Here is an 18,708-nt window from a genome sequence, read left to right as displayed (position 1 = left end):
TGACCAAACATTCTATACCGGTACCTCAGAAAGCAATTTTTAAATTTAAAGAAACTTACAGAGCCGATCATTGTAAAGAACCACGAACATTACAAGTTTTGTGAACTAATTTAGGGTGAAATAACCTATCAATCTATCAATTGTTGACTTCAATTTAACTGTTGAAATTTAAGCCCTACAATGTATGAAATATCCAAACAGGATGGAGCAAGGGATTTTAATCCCTTGCTCCATCCTGTTTTTACTTAAAAGTACAAATGCTGGGATGTAATGTGTGTGGTACATTGTATGCTGATACATGCACTGTATTGGTGTTATTTGTACATAAATTGGGTTATTTTGGGGGTTATCATGGTTATATCAAAGTATACTTTGGTTATATGTACATAGATTGGGTTATTTGATCATATACCAGTCATTGAGGAATTTTTATCAAGAAACTTTGACATTTAAAAGAACATAACCATTTTGTATATGGCGGACAAACTGTAGCACGAGTTACCGTAGTACGAGTTACCATGTTTTTGCCAGTCAATGTAAAACTATGAGGGACAAAACTTTTTAAGTTATACCAAGATAAACCTTAGCATAGCAGTTACTTATCATATAATTAATTAGGCTTTAATGTTTTTTGTTTTAGGACACGATCAAAATAAAAATGAGTGATTTTTTAGCATGTCCTCTGCTCGTAGCACGAGTTACCGTTTTTCGCAGCTGTCCCATACGTACAAAAGTTGGTATATTCATTTAGCAATACTATGAGGATCTAGCCTCGAATGTTGGGTATTAAAATACAAAAATACAGATTCCAATCAAATGAGTTTAAAAGCTGGAGCACAAAGTATGTAAAAGGACGCCATAAAGTGTAGCACGAGTTACCGTGGAATTGCCCCATATATATTTATATATCTTATTTTATAAGTTATAGCTTTGGATTTACATTGCTGTCATCAGTTGCAGTCCCTGTCCCCTGGGGCCGGGGATAGTGGGGACTAAGTCGCGGCAGCGTGGGGCATTTTTTTGTACATCCTCAGCCAAGTCCCTGCCCCCAACAGCCGGGAAGATCACAAAAAATGCATGAATTCTGAGACTCAAAACATATGACATAATATCAAAGACAAAGTCAAAGAACCTGGATTGTAAATGGATCAGTGTTTACCCTAGTGCCGTACTATTACACTGACTTTCGTATTCGGCGAGGAGGACAATTACGACCTCCTTGTTTGTTTACAACCAGAGAGGTAGACAAAAGGCCTGTTAAAACTCAAAACTGTTCCGCAAAATACTGAAGTATCAAAAGGATGGTGCACAATAATAACTAGAGTGATTCACACAACATGAATAGGGGATCGATCAAAAAACTGTGAAGTCAGGTAGGACCATGTGCTTCTTTTGTCCAATTTGCCATCAATATTTCAAATGGAAACAGTTCAGACCCAGAACACGATCATGTCAGGGTTCTGGGTCTGATTATTCGACTAGGCAAAAAAAAAAAATTGTTTGCTTGCCCTCGAATGGATTTTAAAAATTGGGTCGGTCGGTCGGGAAAAGTTTTTTTTTTCCGTTTCCCAGAAACAGACATGGCGAATACCGAATCGGCGAATGCAATTAATGGTTCAAGCATTTCCGTAGCAGCAACATCACGCCATGGTCCAGCATCTGTGCTCGCCACTTGCACCTTAAACAATTGTAGCTCTTCTACATGTACATGTAGGCCTACGTTTAATGAAGTGTACAATTCTCCTACATGTAGTGTTTTCTGCTTTTCAAAACTATCATATGTGACCGTACACCACGAATGAGCCGTAAATGTCCTCAATTGTATTCTGAGTTACAGTGTAAAATGGGCATGAAGGTCGTATTCATATGTACCTCAATTTGGTGCTACGTGTACCTCATTTAATGAGATACACGTAGCACCAAATTGAAATACCTATGAAAATGACCTTCATGCCCATTTTACACTGTAACTCAGAATACAATTGAGGACATTTACGGCTCATTCGTGGTGTACGGTCACATATTATTATTAATCAGCGTGTTAGGTCCCTTGCTTCACCTGTACAGCTAAGCGCTACTTGTGTTGTGTCCGCCATGTTTAAAGTGAAATCATATTTATACCAAGCGATTTGTGCTCTTAATAAAAGTAGCCTCAACAAACATGTTGAAAAAAATAGTGCAATGTTACTTCCTAGTCGATACGAACAAATATCATGAATCTAAATATTTATAAACAAGAAATGAATATCTGGTACAACTGTTTTCAAATTTGATCTACTTTTACCATATTTTAACATCTGCTATATTGTAACCATTCTTGCACGATATGCGCGGTTATATTTTGCCTGTAAATAAACTCATCCCTAGATGCGCAGTCCGAAATGTGCAGGGGGATAGCAAATTGTATTAGAGCTTAGACACTGAGGTGGTATACGAAATTGCGGAACCCGGCAGTCAGGTACAGCCGGACACGTAAACATGCAGGATATGGTATTTTACAACTTTTCTTTTAAATCATCGGATTTTCAGACAAAAATACATGCCATTTTTGGGAAAATCGCAAAAAAAAAAACTTTTTTCAAAAAAAAAAGTTCTACGGTCGGGACTGCCGAGATGGTCGGTCGAGGGCAAGCAAACAACTTTTTTTTTTTGGCCCTATGTTTACCCCACTTACGACCCTTCACAGTTGAGACTTGAGTTGGGAGTACTCTTTTAAATATAAATAACATCCTGGGTAGATCCCCGGCCCTTTCAAGATGAATTACATCCCAGTATTAGTCCCGGCTATGTTCCAGCAGTGCAGGGACCCAATAATGAGTTTAATTAATTTCAGGTAGATTGTTTTTATGGTCGTATTTTGGCATAAAGGCTATTTTCTATGTCATGAGATGTAAAGACCATTTTGTATACAAATACTGACTGAATGTAGTACCGGTACCGTAAAAAGTGTTTAAGTCCTGTCCTTGTTGTAGAAACAGACTTTGTGTCCAGTGTCCAAGTTCTGCAAGGGAGGTATCAAGGCAACTCGTTTGGATGAAAATAGCCAAAAATATAGCCCTATCAAGTACATGTAGGCCTATATACATAAAAAATGGCCTAAAAGCCATCATCCAGGGAGGTGAGGGGGCATGGGCAAGACTTCTCACAAGGGGAACTGCTTACAGCTCAGGGGGTATCTGCCCCCTGGCTATGCCACTGGGTAGAAAAGCACATCACTCAAATGATAAATCACAGTGGTCACACATGATCGTAAGTGCCATGTCTTCCAGGTGGAGACCACAACTACCCATGTTTTTGTCCATATTTAGATTTAATAGTACGGGCTGAGAGGTTAGATCTTGGCTGAAATCATTAGGCCTGTTGGGGGGGTACTCAAGTTTGGTTTGGGTAGGGGTGTGTTGTTGTGAATTTGAAAATGAGCCAAATTTAACACAAATTGTTCATTAGTTCCTTTCCCCCAGAGTCCGGGGTAATTTAAAAATTTTGACTACAATGAGTTAAATTGGGCTATTTTTGTGAAAAATTTAGAACATTTTGAAAAAAGGACCAAAATTGGGCTAGAAAAGAGGTTATAGATACCCGGGCGCATCCCTGTATGGTCATTTGCACTGATGAGTACCCCTTCCTCCCATCACGATTTGCCTCAAAACACTCATTTTACTGGAAGAAGGGTTTTTTTTAGTGATGATCTTTGCTTTTAGGTACTGGTAGTGTTTTTAAATGACCCAATTACCGGCCATTAGCTAATAAGTGGTGACATATTTATCAAGTTATTTGGCACAAAAGAGTGGTTTCGGAGTGATTTGTCAAACCAGATTTAAATTTTTGAATGACACACAGGCAATGTCTCTCTGTCTGGGCAAATTTCAAACCAATTCTTTGCTTCTAAGGGTGTTTTTGTGTATCCTTGTTTTAGGGTAACTTTCAAACCAATTCCTTGCTAGGGTGTTTTTATTTGAGTATGAAATCTTCGCTTAGGGTTAGTTTGACAATTTAACAAAAAGGTATTACTGGTACCATTATTATAAGCAGTACATACTAACATTGAGCAGGGCAGTGGAAAATAATTTCCTTTCTGGGAACTTGAATATTTTCTGCGAGGGCAGAGCCTTTCAGGTGGGGTGCTGGTTCCTGGGGCAAAACCACGGTGGGGGATACTGGGGGAAGCAGGCCTGAAAGCTTCTGGGTTTGATGCAGTATTGCAGTGATGCTTTCTCATTCATGTACTAGACAACAATGAGAATGCAGACTTTGCCCTTATTTGCATTTTTAGCTCCTATATAATTAGTGTATTATGACAGCCATATTGAGAGTGATGATGTCCCAGAAAATTTGCAGAGCCACAGACAAATGGTAAGATTTTTATGCCTCGCGGTGGAGGCATACTGTTTTTGCACTGTCCGTCCTTCCGTGCTTCCGTCCGTCCGGATGCTGTATCTCGAGCATGGATGGGCGGATTGACTTCAGATTTTCAGGATAGGTGGGTCATGGTCAAAAACTCTGGATACTTTTTTTTGGGTGAGGTTCAAGGTCATATACTGAGGTCAAAGGTCATTTGAGGTCAAACAAGGTAAACTTGTAAATTGTGTCTCATATGAACAGTTCAAATCCTATTGCAACCAAACTTGAGTCATAGCTGCACTTTGTGAACCCTCATATATTGGGGGTGATATAAGGTCATATACTGAGGTCAAAGGTCATTTGAGGTCAACATGTAAAATACCATTTATATGTTGAGACTTTTGGTTAAAATTTGGTCTCATATGAACAGTTTAAATCCTAATGCAACCAATCTTGGGTCATAGCTACACTATGGAAACCCTCATTTATTTATCGGGGGACCTTTTTTATACTTTGTTGCATGTAGTCCTACAGGGGGCCATTTTCCTTATTTACCTCTTCTCAGAGACTAGGTGTTGCATGTTTCTCAAACTTGGTGGGTGGGTGCATCTTGACCCCAGGCAGAACAAGTTTGTATTGGATAGTGGGTCAAGGTCACATGAGGTCATCCAGGGGTCATCTGAGGTCAAATTAGCAAAAACTGTCATATGGGCATGAAACTTGGTAGGTACAGTCAACATTTAGAGACAAATTTTTGGAAGGTCATTTTGGGGTCATCTGGGGTCACCCAGGGGTCAACTGAGGTCAAATTAGTAATAACTGTGGTATGGGCATAAAACTTAGTGGGTACAGTCACCATCAGCCAGGTAATCGTGACAGCCGAGTCATCCAGGTGTCATCTGATGTAAATTCAGTCTGCCCTTGAGGCTTGAAACTTGTGGAGGCATCACGGTCGACGCTGTGCTTCGAAAACCGCGACATCCGAGAACCGCGGTCCATCTAGTTTGATTAGTTTTGATTATTTTTTCTGCGACTCTGAATTTTTTGTGGGAATCCGCGAAACCAGGATACTGGGGATTTTGTAGCCCTGACATTGAGTACCGGCAATTTACTAGATCGATTCTCACAATGGGCAGTCATGATGCTCATTTCAATTATCTGGTTTATGAAATGACCTTTTCATTCTTCAGTGATTCCAGGGGACAATGATGTATAGAACATGGGACGATCAAGTGCTCATCTAGGTGTGCTCGTCCACCCGAGAAAACCAGTGGGTCTAAATCGCATTTCTCCCTTACAAGTATGCATGTACATGTACATGTATGCCTCAGTTGTCTATGTTTAAACTTGGACTTATTCCAGATCATGGTTGGCTCTATACCAATTTTGAGTTGACATATTCATACACCATGAAAATGTAAGGCTAGGAGCCAAAAATGATCTCATAGTCAAGGACATCTTTAATAACACCTATTTTAAAAACAACCATAACTCATAATTTGACCTCAAGTTGCAGAGTATGAGTTTTTGTAATATTTTGTACCCACACATTCAAAGGTCATTGAATTGAATTAACAATATGTTGATGTGAGAGAACTGTGGCCTGAGGTATGAGTGTGTTTGCGATCCTGGACAAAAGTGCCATATACCTGGGGAGCTCATACAATGTACCTGGATTCCCAGGGGCCGAGGATGTTTTATTATTTATAACTGGTCTATAAATAGCATGCCCTCGAGTGGACTTTTAACAAAAACATTTAAGTTTCTTTTTATTTTGTTTTGATTTTATTATGATTTTATGTTGGAGGCCTGAGTACAGTATTTGTTTCATTAAGCACCCATGCCCCAATAAGCACCCACGTGACCCACCCAGCAATTTTTCATCTTGTAGAATGTGCCATACACAGGACTGATGCAAAACCTCATGTAAAAAGTGAGCCCCAATTATAAATCCTCATGTGCAAGTTTGCTTAAATTCTATTTTTGTGTGTCAACGTGAAGAAAATGTCCCAACACACCTTCTGGTGTTTCCCTTTTAAACTGATAAATGCGTAAGTGTCTGTAAATAACCAAAAGAGCAACACTATAGGCCTATATGTTAGAACTACGGTATGTAAATCATGTTAATTTTTAATTGTTTTTTGCGCTCACACAAAATGGCAAAATCGTCATGAGGTTTTGTAATTGGGGCCCACTTTTTACTAATGAGGTTTTGCTTTTGACCTTTGGAATTACATGAGGTTTTTCACGCCCAGCGAATCACGCCATGCTCTTCCTTCACTTCAGAATTGTTACAGTAACCATTTTGAGAAGAGTGAGAGTATACAAATGGTATATAGGACAGGTTTAGGATAGTGGTACATGTAGATTGTACACATGCAAATGAACCATTCTGATGTCACAGTGGAAATTGGAATACCTGAGTGGAAGAAGGGCCAAACTCAAATGCGTTAGACCCAGCATTTTATTGCTTTGTGTGTGAAAGATGAAACCAAAAACCACTCTCTAAATAGTCTTCCTCATGGTTTTCATGGAGGAAAGGAATTTTGTTGATCCATAAAATCTGTTTTTCACTACAATAAACTTTCTTGCTAACATAGCACTTCTGCTTGTGCAATTAATGGATAATTGTCAAATTTTTGTAGCTATTTGTTCACATCTGCTTACGGCAGGGCCGGATTAACCATTTTGGGGGCCCTGGGCCAGGCCAAAATTTGGAGGCCCCAAACGCACCGTGAGGAAGACATGTGCACTCAAGTGGCCAAATTTTTAGATTTGACCAGGACAGGACATTTGTGCGCGAAGCCCAAATTGAAGCTGATTTTGCTATATAATAGGCCAGAGCGCCCAAAGCGCGAACAATTTTGCAATTTTCGTACCCAATTTTGGCCCAAAACATGGTGTTTTTTTTCCAAATATTAATTTTTTTCTTAATATCTCAAAAACAGTTTCGATTGAGTTGGGCCCTTCTTCCACTCAGGTATTCAATTCTATACACATACCTCATTACCTCTAAGGGCCCCAAAATGAAAATGAACGAAAGTATTGAAGCAGGAGATGTGTATCAAACTATAGGTGTGTGATCAGATTTCTACCTCACATTGAGGCATGTCAATTATCCCAAATTTTGAGATATATATCAGTTTGGATTCTAAAAGCAAAACTATGCATACAGTGATTCAGTGGCTTATTCCGAAGTTCCAGTCAGGGGTGTTGTACATGTACTCCAAACTACCATGTTTTTATTCATATACTGCCTATTAGGCAGGCAGTGCCTTAGAAACTAACCCTATTTCACTCAAAGCTTTAGCTAGAGACCCTTCATTTAGACGGCCTGTCACGAGATAATAGACGATAGGTCTACAAAATGCTTAAGCCATCCGCAAGGCCATCCAAAAAAAATTGCGATATCATGTTGAATGTTACAAACCACTGTTTGGAGCCTCTAAATCATGTCTACAAAAAGGTTACAAACCACTGTCAGGAGCCTCTAATGTCTATAAAAAGGCACTTTATGATGAGTTTTCGCAAACTTGTATGACCTTCGATGGTCGCCATTTTATTTTTAAAGCTTGTTTACTTCCTGGTTTGGTGAATAGCTGGATCTCGGCCGTTGGTGGCGCTCTTCCAGAATCCCAGGCTGGGTTGGACGCCCTACTTTCAAATCCCGGCTAATGCCCTGACCGTCACCTAATTATGTACCAAATCTGCATTTCATTTTTAATGGGGTTAAGTGGGGTGGGAGGGACTATCAATCAGATTCAGATCACACACCTTTAAAAGGAAAGTGGAAAGAAGAAAAGATGAAGATAATTATGGAAAGCGGATAAAAATGACAGAAGAGCTAGGAATAGGAGCTGCATAGCAAATTACAAAGGAATGGCATCCACACATCAATTTACATGAAACCTCTCCAAAAAGCTGCCAAAACTTGGTTAATTTTTCACCATTGTTGATTATACACTTGGTTGCCATTTAACGGTATCATTAATTAGCCTCTTCTCAGACAACGTAAGTGTTTTTAAAAGATAGACTTTGATCTTTTCTAATCTACCTTGGACATCCGGATGGTTTTGTTTGTTTGAACTTGACATATCCATTCCGCCCACGCTTCATTCTAGGTTCATGTATATGAGGCATATTGACAATTTCAGTATTGATATACACTATGCATGTAGTAACATGTTAAAATACAGTTCCATACTAGTTAAAACAGTTTGTAATGTATCTACATTGTAGGCCTATCCAGGTGCATGTCTGTGACAGGCTTAGCTGCTTTAGCGTCCCAATGACTTTCTATGCAAAATCAGCCTAATTTGAGCTTATTTCAGTTCACAATTCCTGCAGGTGGTCCTACAATGTAGGCTACCAGGTTTGAAGTTTTCTGGGCACACCTCTGATATCAATTTTTATTTGTATCTTCTGCTGTTAAAAGAACTACTGTACTTGAAGTTCTATAAAATTTGATTATCACAAAAATATTTTATGCGACCATTCTCAACTAGTTGTTCTGACAGAGAATGAGGCTCTGGAGAACAACATGACATCAAAGGCTCAGAAAAAGTAGTGAAGTGTTAAGTGTCATGGGGGGAAGGTGGGGTCTCGATTTGAAAAGTTAGAAAATCCCATAAGAAAATTGCCATAAAATGGCCTGTGCCCCGGCCCCCCGATCAGGCCCAGTACCCCCAATCATGGTTGGTTCCCCTCCATTAGGATGAGGCACACTACGTCACTGGGGCCCAGAGCAAGCATGTACGTGATTGGTCCTCCCGAGTCGTGACACAGCAACAAGCCACATCATAGGTTTAGCCAATGAAAATTTCACATGACCTCATTTCAGCTGCAGGGATAATATCATGTTTTATTTAACTGTATTCAGTGGCGTAAGAGGGGGGCAACGTGCCCCGGGCGCTGCCCTTAGGGGCGCCAAATTTACCAATTCAACATCGATTCTGCACCCCTCCGTGCGCAAATTTTTGTTTAAAGAATTGCCCGCGTCTAAGATATTCTCGGGGGGGGGGGAGGTAGGGGGAGGGGCGCCAATTTTGTTTCTTGCCCCGGGCGCTACCAACCCTAGTTACGCAACTGACTGTATTCTCTATTCAATGTTGAACAAAGCTATGTTGTCAACATTGACAGATGGTGGGGAGAGGGGATGGTTCATGGCGGAGTCCGTATGTCATACATGTATGACAGACTTGTGACACCTGCCTAAATACTATATTGGTATGGCATGCATTGGACTTGTTTTGAACAAGTGTGCCAACTTTTTTTTTTTTCGCTGAATAGTTTAATTTATGATAGGATGTGACATGTCACGTGTGTGGAAGATTAATTAGGTAAATGTCTTCCATAGGAGGTACATTTCAACTGGAACCGTCCCGATGTGCCAGAAATAGCTTGATATTGATTATGTTGTTATTTTTGAGTCAGTAGATATTTGTTACCAAAATCACAGGCACACAGAGTTCTTCACCTGATTCCAGATAGTATAGCACTAATTTTGGGCTTGTCGTTTTATATGAAGTCAACCTACATGTATACACAATTACTGGGACTTAGCCAAGTTGTAATTTAAGACTAGTAGTAAAAGTGATGTTTTATAAATTTTTAAGGTGGACCACATCGACTTTGGGCCCCCTGAAAATGTTGAATTTGCAATAAATTTCATCTTCATGAGGGCGCTGTTGTAAAAATTACAATTTTTTTTGTACTTTTTGACAAATTGGGCATGCAGTTAGTGTGTATACAAGGTTTCAGACCTCAAATTGGCAGGTTTTTAATATTTTTACAAGTACAACATATGACTAAAATATAAAGCAAATCTGAGGGGGTCATGTGGGGGCCTTCTTGATATGATATGGAGTACTCCATTAGTCAATTAACCTATGTTTTGTTATGATTTTGTGTTGTTGCAGGGAAATCAAGCTGTTGAAGCGTTTAAGGCACACCAATGTGATCCAACTTGTGGATGTTCTACACAACGAAGAGAAACAAAAAATATATCCTTTTTATTCATCATGTATATGCATTATCACAATATTGTCCCACAGTGTGTAGAAAAATTAATAAAAACCAAAACCCTCATTCCGCATTAGGTTTTCAACATGGTGTGGTAAGGGCTTTTGACAAACACTGGAATAATTCTGGTATACCCTGCGCACAAGTATAAATTTAACGCTAATCCTAACCCTAACCCCAACCCTAACCCTAAAACACAGGGTGCGCAGGGTAAACCAGAATTGTACCCTAACTATTAAATCCAGATAGCCTTAAATTAAAGCCAAGAATTCGCCACGTTGCGGAAATTCCGCGAAAATCACAGAATTCTGAGGTAAAGCGGAAAAGGCATTCCTGAGAAAAAAATAAGCAAAAATGACCTAGAAAAAGAAAAAAAAATACAATTGAAAATAAATAAATAAAATACTAAATGAAATGGGTCTTCAAAATTCATCCAAATAAAGTAAAATCTGTCATAGATTTACCGTACAACGCCTGTCCTACCTCCCATTGCGGGCTTTTTAATCAGTTTATTCTTGATGTTGAAATACAATGGGGACGTTGAAGGGCGACTACAGTAAAGGTATTATTCTTGTGAAATTTTATTATGTCAGAAATGTGCTAAAATTACAAAGCGGAGAAAAGCGGAATTTAGCATTTGTAAAGCAGAAAATTCTTGGCTTTACCTTAAATGTCCAAGATAGCCAGTGTTTTTTCTTTAATTTTCAGCTTAAAATGGACAGCAAGCCTAAGCTTCCTGACAGTTATTACTATAGTATAATGATTTCATCATTTTTGGAACAGAATAACAAAAATTATAGTTGCCGGAAATGGTACATAATATGTGGCTTCATTATTGACTAAGCTGGCGCATCGTATATTATTAGCATGTACATGATCTGATGAACACGTAGGGTTTCATTAACGAAGACATAAAATAGATCTACGTGTATGAAGATCTATGAATATCAAGTTTGCATCCCTCTTCTTGCTATACAAGTATCTTCATAAATACTCCCAAGATATATTGACCTGTGTCCATGTAGACATGATAATACAAATATTATAATTTCAGAATCTAAAAATAAGTGTTTGATATGGCCAACATACATATACCATTTCACTGGTGAACAGTGTTGCCACACATAATAAATAATAAAATAAATTTTGGATTTATATAGCGCCTTGTTCCAGATACCTAGAGGATTCAAAAAGCTGAAATTTCGCTGCCATGGTACATGTAAATCATCACAATCAGGTTGCATTAACTATAGGCCGGTTGCAGCAAACCTATCCACACTTAGATTACATTGGGCGAAGAAGTTTTTTTTTGATAATTAAACAACTAATCACCGATTTTGAAAGCAAGAGGAAACTGGCGATCCTGGAGAAAACCTGCAGGAGTGAGAATGGATTGGGATAAACCAAGTGCATACAGTCTTTGGGTACGGCTGGGCTTGAACGCTGCACCAACTCGCCCTCCCAACACACACCACATTTTCAGATTAATGGAGCAGTGAGCAGCGCATCACGGCAGCAGCGGTCAGCAGCCCAGTTTGCAATTAAAGTGTAAAGGGCTCTAAATTTGGGTGCTGTGTTGATGCAAAAACATGATAAATATGTGACAAAATACAAGGAAATTATTCAAACCACCATAGTATATGGACTTGGCAGAGTGCGGTGACCTTTTCTAAGGTGCAGCAGGCCATTTGAAAAGTAGCCCAATTGTTCATCACTTTCATTATGAGACATGGTCTTAATCTCATGTCCATGTTCACAGTTCATAAACCGCCATTAGCCTAAAAGTTGACCTCAAGTCATAGAGTATCAATTTTTGTGTCCAATACATTCAAAGGTCATTTAGTGAATATTCAAATATTGGGATTAAAGAATTGTGTACTGACAGATGAGCATGTTTATGATAACCCTACTGATGAATAATTACTAGTCAACAACAATATCAATGTTGTCATATGAATGTCACATTGATCAGTGAATAAATCAATCACCCAACCTTAGAGGTAGAAGTGTATGGCCTTTTAAAGAGAAACTGGATGGGAATTTGTTAGCAACGGACTTAAGGTGGCTGTGTACTCTCAGTCATGCATGTAGTATAAGTGCAATAACTTTGTAATTATTCATGCAAGACATATAAAAGTATACATTTTTATAAAGGCAAGACATCTATAAATCTTAATATAAATACGGATTTGGGGTAAAAACAACAATTATGAAGAAAATCACAAAAAGTGAGTTTTTGGCAATATTTGTTAGGTACATCATAACAAAAAACACTCTTTCCAAAATATTTTATTTTGTTTTTAGCTCAATCTTGAGGCTCCATTCCAAAACGTTTTTTTATTTTTTGATATTGGCCTTAGTTTTTGAGATATTGACCATATAAGGCATCAAATTGAACTTTTTAAAATTCACAAACGCCTATTTGCACAAAATGATGCCTAAAATCGGAAATAGACCAAAATATAAAAAAATTAGAAAACCGTTTCTTGAGTCGATCATGCTTTTTACGATGATCATATTTGCTTACCTATAGATGCTGTATTTATTGAGTTATCGTGTACCTAAATCGTCATTTTACCGAGAAAATGAACATTGAAATAATGGCCGTTAAAGTTTAAAGTGGTCACATTTTGCCCTTTCATCGAATCTCACAGGAGAATGTGGCAGTTTTCGTTTTCTACCTTATATTATGTGAACATCGGGTAAATCCGCAGCCCGTTGAGAAGTTTGAGCGAAATCCATTCATAACTTGATATTCAAATCGAGGAAAAGAACTTGAAAAACCCACATTTTATCAGCTAAAAGCGGAGCCATTTGACCACTTGAAATTAGTGTTTCCAAAGGATGCGCCACGCATGCAGATAAGCGTCGGCGTATGCGTAAGCGTATCTGTGCGTTAACAAATTGCGCGATCACATGGTAGCGATGCGTTGTTGCACGCGTGTCACCCGCTGATACAACAAAGGTTTCTCTCTTTTAAAATTGCAAACACGAATGAAATAGTGAAATAAAATCCATAAAATAGCGCAGTTGGAGTTTATAAATCCGGATTTTCTTTCCTTGTATTTATAAAAAACATAACAAAGTAACAAATATCAAAAAAGCTCAATTTTGCGAAAGAAACAACGTCTTGAGTACACAGCCGCGTTAAAATGGGACCAATTGATACATGTATACTATATTATTTTTACTAATTTTTCCACAGAGTGGCCATGTTCACGTTAGCTTAAGGGTGGGCTTATCACTGGAATTATGGAAACTTTTCGGCCTCATAAGTGCTAAATTATTGATCTTTAAAAGTAACAAATTCAAAGTATAGACCTCTGGAAAAGGCAACCGTTACTACTAGTTTCACAGCATACCCTCACTTACGATCATTGGGTATACGGTTGCCTTTTCCAGAGGTCTATACTTTGAATTTGTTTCTACGCTCACCTGTAATGGGTTTGAGCACTTTTAATTCCAAAGTTAGTCACCTGAAAAATAATACTTAGATCTTTAAAAGTATATAATAAAAGTTTTCAATTTGCTAATTTTTGCAGAAAATCCAAAAAAACTCGTTTTGGCCCAAATTTTTTGAATAATTTTTTTTTATGAATTTTTGAAAATTTTGTATGAACTTTTATATCATGACCCAAAATGTTCCCAGTCTCGCTGAATGACCCCTTTTTTGGTCTGATTTTCTCCAGTCTCATGAAAAGACCTCCTATTTTGGGCCCTTCTCACTGAAAGACCTCCCCCCTTTTCAGTGTCTGTCTAGGCTCTCACCAAAAGACCCCTAGCTTCGAACTGCTGTCCGCACATCCCCGTCACTTCCAAAGTCGAGTGCCCCCCCTCCCCCGATGCAACTTTCAAGATTTTAAGGGGCACAATTTGATGAAAATGGTCAAGAAAATGCCTACAGCAGCCAGCATCACACGGCCAGGGCTATTCTGTGAAAGATGTCCTACGTGTTCCAGGTGTGTGGGAAGCATATTGCAGCGCTGCCCTCCTTCCCACGGCTATGCATCATTGTACATGGCTGGTGTGGTAAAAAAAGTCCAGGTAAACTCCTGATGAACAAATCACTTTCAATAAATTCTTCTGTGTTTTTGGAATTTTCCTTAACTGCTACTTACGTATATCGTAATGGAATATTGTGTGACAGGTTTGCAAGAAATGCTTGATAGTGCACCGGAGAAGAAGTTCCCAACATGGCAAGCTCATAGGTATGTATTATGTACAATAATGTTTTTGATTTGGGAGCCCGGCATGGTCATGATAATAAAAGATTGTAATTTTTTTGTGTGTAATTTTTTTTTGTGCTTTGCCAATTTTACGCTTCTTTGCTTGTTTTTAAATTTGTGATTTTGAAGTTTCATAAGTAGACCTATGAATAAAATAAACATATTTGCAAATTTTTATGCATCCCATGTTTCCTGTTTGTCCGTCTGTCATTCCGCCCATCTGTCTGAGGTTGCAAGTGTAATTACTGGTAAGACGACTCGTGGCGATGCGATTTGGTGGAGGGATGGCAATTGGCGGTCTTCAAATTCCAGTAGGTTTTTGTCGCAAAGTATGGTAATTAAGTTGCTAATTTGCATAATCTATGCATATCAAGCAAGATAACCTTGTGCACAGATTATCTGGAGATCCATATGGGTTACTGTGATGAGTTCTTGAATTGATTTGTATTTCAGCGCAAAATATGCTAAATCGCAAGGTTATTATGGTGTCATTTGGGGTCATCTGGGGTCAAATCGCCATAGATTGTTGCAGGTTCATGAAATGTGGTGGGAACGACCAGCCTAGCAAGATGAAAAATGTCAAGGTCATTTTGGCAGGTTCATGAAATTTTGTGGAAATTACCACCGAAATGAGACAAAAATGTTAGGTCGTTTTGGGGTTATTCGGAGTCAAATCGCCAAAGACTGAATTACAAGTTCTTGAAATTTGGTGGAAACGACCACCTTAGTGAGGTAAATAATGTGAAGGTATTTTGGTGTCAAGTGAAATTGCAATGGTTAAAATGATGCGCGTCAAGGTGGAGGCATCGAGAACCACACAAGTCGAGAACCACAAAGTTCTAGTTGAGCATGAAAAGGACACAAATTTTGCAGTATGTGCGTATGTATGTTTCCTATAGGAATATGAGAACAGGTTTGGCAATGCAAACTTTATGGGATCTGAGGGCCATGTGGTGTATCATGTATGTCAAATGTTTTGGCGGGCTTCCTGGGTATATGGCTCTTGAACCGGGAAGAATTTCAGTCGCGCATGCTCTGAATGTTGTCATTGGGTGCAATAACGAGAGAAAAACCGACGGTTTATCTAAACGATTTACGGCCATGTGACAGCCATGTGAATGAACTTTGACTTTTTGGGAAGTTTACATTTCATGATTAACAACTGGCTCAACTAATGTTAAACAATATGCAAAGTTGTACAAAGTTCACTGTCTGTTTTTTTTCTATCTCTTGTTGATCATTTGGTGTCACATAAAGTTGAAGTTCTGAGCATGAGCAATCGAAATTACGAATCAGCTTATTGGGAGTCAATTTCAGGCGTGTGTGTGGTGGCGTACTGACCTCGTGAGGCATGGTGATCAAGTTGCCCCCGGCTCGAAATGCCAGGACAAAATTGACCAAAATGTGTGATGGGCGTCATCATCAACATTCCCATTCAGCCTCACATCTAGCATTAAAACTGCAAATTTTCATTTTCATGCATGCATTTGTTGCTATGAAGGCATACTGGGAATGTTATGGGTTGTACATGTCCCATACACCTCATGGGGATTCTTAGATGTGTTGGGGTGTGGGGGATGTGCTTTGCCACCAAACAGGGACACAGATTTGTGTCGACCACAGTTTCTGTCATTGGCAATGGACTAAAACACAGTAAAATGTCGGTCTGGCAATAAAAAAGAATACACTCTGTCCGCATTTGCATAGCAATGTACAATGTACATGGTCCGTGTTTAAAAACAAACTCTATTTGTGTGTTTACATGTATTTGTTTGTATTGCATGATTGTAGTATCAATAGTAAATACCCCCAAAGCCCTTAGGGTCAATAATTTGTGTCGTTGATCTGTGCGAGGTTCATTGAAAGCATAGAGCACGTTCTATATATAGGAAAAACCAATAATGTATTTGTGGTGCATGATCCCACCAAGCGAAGAAAATCTCTCCTCTGGCAATATTAATTTCTCAGTTTTTCGATATCATAAACAAGCCCATATTGGCATTACTATGCACACAGAAATTCCTCAACAAACTTGGACTTCCAATGTAAATACCAAAATTGTGAAATTTTGTGTATGAACTAACAACAACAGAAATGAAATCTGCATCATTTTGAAATGTAATTTTTTTTCAACATACATCACATTTGGCTGTTCAAGTTAAATTCCATACACCCCCTATGGAAGACATGACCTTAATCGTCCACACAGGGAGTGTGAATTATTTCAAATGTGGTTACCTGAGCCATTTGAAATCTACACCCCCTCTGTGGGAGAAAGATCATGTCTTCCATAGGGGTGCATGGATTTCAACTGGAATATCCCATTTTGTCTGCATCACATCACTTATATGTAGTAGTTTACCTTAGGGTTATCATGGTTATGGTGTAATGCAGATGTTCAATCTTTCATTTCAATGGAGAAACTGTGCAAGAAAGACATTTCTGCAATAGCTGCCCTTTAGACATACAACAATTTCTGCATTCTATATTGTACAGATCTAAAGAATGTGACACCTAGCAGCTATTGCATAAAGTGCCTTCTTGCACTTACCCCTTGATTTCATGCATACAGGCAAGGCTGACATTTCAATTTTATTCAAGGAGATTAGACCCAAAGAGTACCAACTCCACCATGGTTGTGTGTGTCATTCATGGGGGGCAATATAGTGTCCCTCTGGATTATTGCGCCTTGCGTTGGTAAACTTTTAAGCAAAGTGTGTGCTTTCATATGACTATTGCATTGAGCCAGTAATGTATGCTAAGTGTTACATAATATGATTGTAGGGGGAAACAGGGTTGCCAAACCAGTGATTTGGTAGCCCAACTGGGCGACTTTTGAAGAGTGTCCCTGCGACTTTTGAAAATTTCCTGTAACTAAACCTATGGGTAAGAAAAAAATTGGGCAAATTTTCAACATTGGCTCCCGCGACTTCCGGTAGTTTCCTGTCCCATAGAAACAAATGGTAAAGAGAAAAATTGGTGACTTTGCGATTATTTGACCTGCAATTCGGGCTGAAATCGTTTGGCCAAATTATACGGAAACCTCTTGTGTGACACTGGTCTTATTCACTTCAAGTCCAGACTGGCGAAGCTTAATTAAAATTTTGACCAATGACCTGCACTTATTTCTGCAGGCCTTCATCGTGCACTGGTTCTTTTCCTGCTAATAGCCTACATGTAGTAGTGGATTTAGTGTTGGGGCAAGTAGTTACTAGTGATGATTGATGTCTTACCATTAGATCTTCTATACATTGGACCATGCTCAAGATAATTCAACTCACTAGCTAGCATTCTCAGCATGCTATACAGGATGACTGTGCGACACAGTTAATCACTATTTGACACATCGATACTGCATTAGCCAGCGACTTGCAATTAAGTTGTGCTACTGAAGTCTTCGGTCAGTGGGAGCTGGTCGTGGTGATGACTGATGGTGAGAGGTCGGAAGTCGCTGGGAAGTAGCAAAGGATTAAATATCAGTTTGGCATTTTTTAAAATCTGGAATTATGCATGTGATTGCGCCATTACCATAGATAAATGACTAAATCATTCATTCTAAATGTTAAAATCAAAGTGCCACTTGAGAAGTATCAAATTCAATGTCCATTTCTAATACAGACAAAAAATTTACACACAAACTGACCATTGATTTGAAGTGCTTAAATCTGCATTCTACATGTAATGAATGTGCTAATAAGCGGACGCTAAGCGCGGCATGTGCAAAACATCAGATTACAAATTATCTTTGATTTCAGGCTTTTTTGCTAATAAATTGAAATGGTACACTATTTTGGTTTACAATATGACGGATTTACCATGCAGAGCATTACCCACTGGGCAATTGTGAGGCAGGATTTGAGGTCTATTCTCATAGCAGAGTTTCTACATCGATATTGGTCTCAGATTGAGCACAGTTGTAGTGTTTGAGGCAGTTGAACAGAAAGAGAGATAATAACTTGCTGTATTTAGCTCCTGCACTCTTATTTAGATTTTTCATTTACCATCCAGCTCCAGATCAATATGCCCTGATTTCAATATACTGACAACGTATATGGGGAACTGTGTAAGGTGGTTTTCATGTTTTTCTATTGCAATTTGTACAAATGTAGATGTGACCAAG

At 38.8% G+C, this 18,708-nt stretch overlaps 1 protein-coding gene across 1 annotated transcript in view; it reads left to right on the top strand.

Annotated features, from left to right (window-relative positions):
- The window catches only part of LOC140145845 (serine/threonine-protein kinase STK11-like), a 34,129-nt gene that overhangs the window by 2,559 nt on the left and 12,862 nt on the right, over positions 1–18,708 (top strand). The window contains exons 2-3 of the mRNA XM_072167529.1: positions 10,260–10,343; positions 14,481–14,570. Coding sequence (XP_072023630.1) covers positions 10,260–10,343; positions 14,481–14,570 — 174 coding nt within the window. The remainder of the gene's footprint in view (positions 1–10,259; positions 10,344–14,480; positions 14,571–18,708) is intronic.

The sequence above is a fragment of the Amphiura filiformis genome, chromosome 2 (genome assembly GCF_039555335.1).
Source record: "Amphiura filiformis chromosome 2, Afil_fr2py, whole genome shotgun sequence".
NCBI lineage: Eukaryota > Metazoa > Echinodermata > Ophiuroidea > Amphilepidida > Amphiuridae > Amphiura > Amphiura filiformis.
This window is presented reverse-complemented; position numbering and strand designations above follow the sequence as displayed.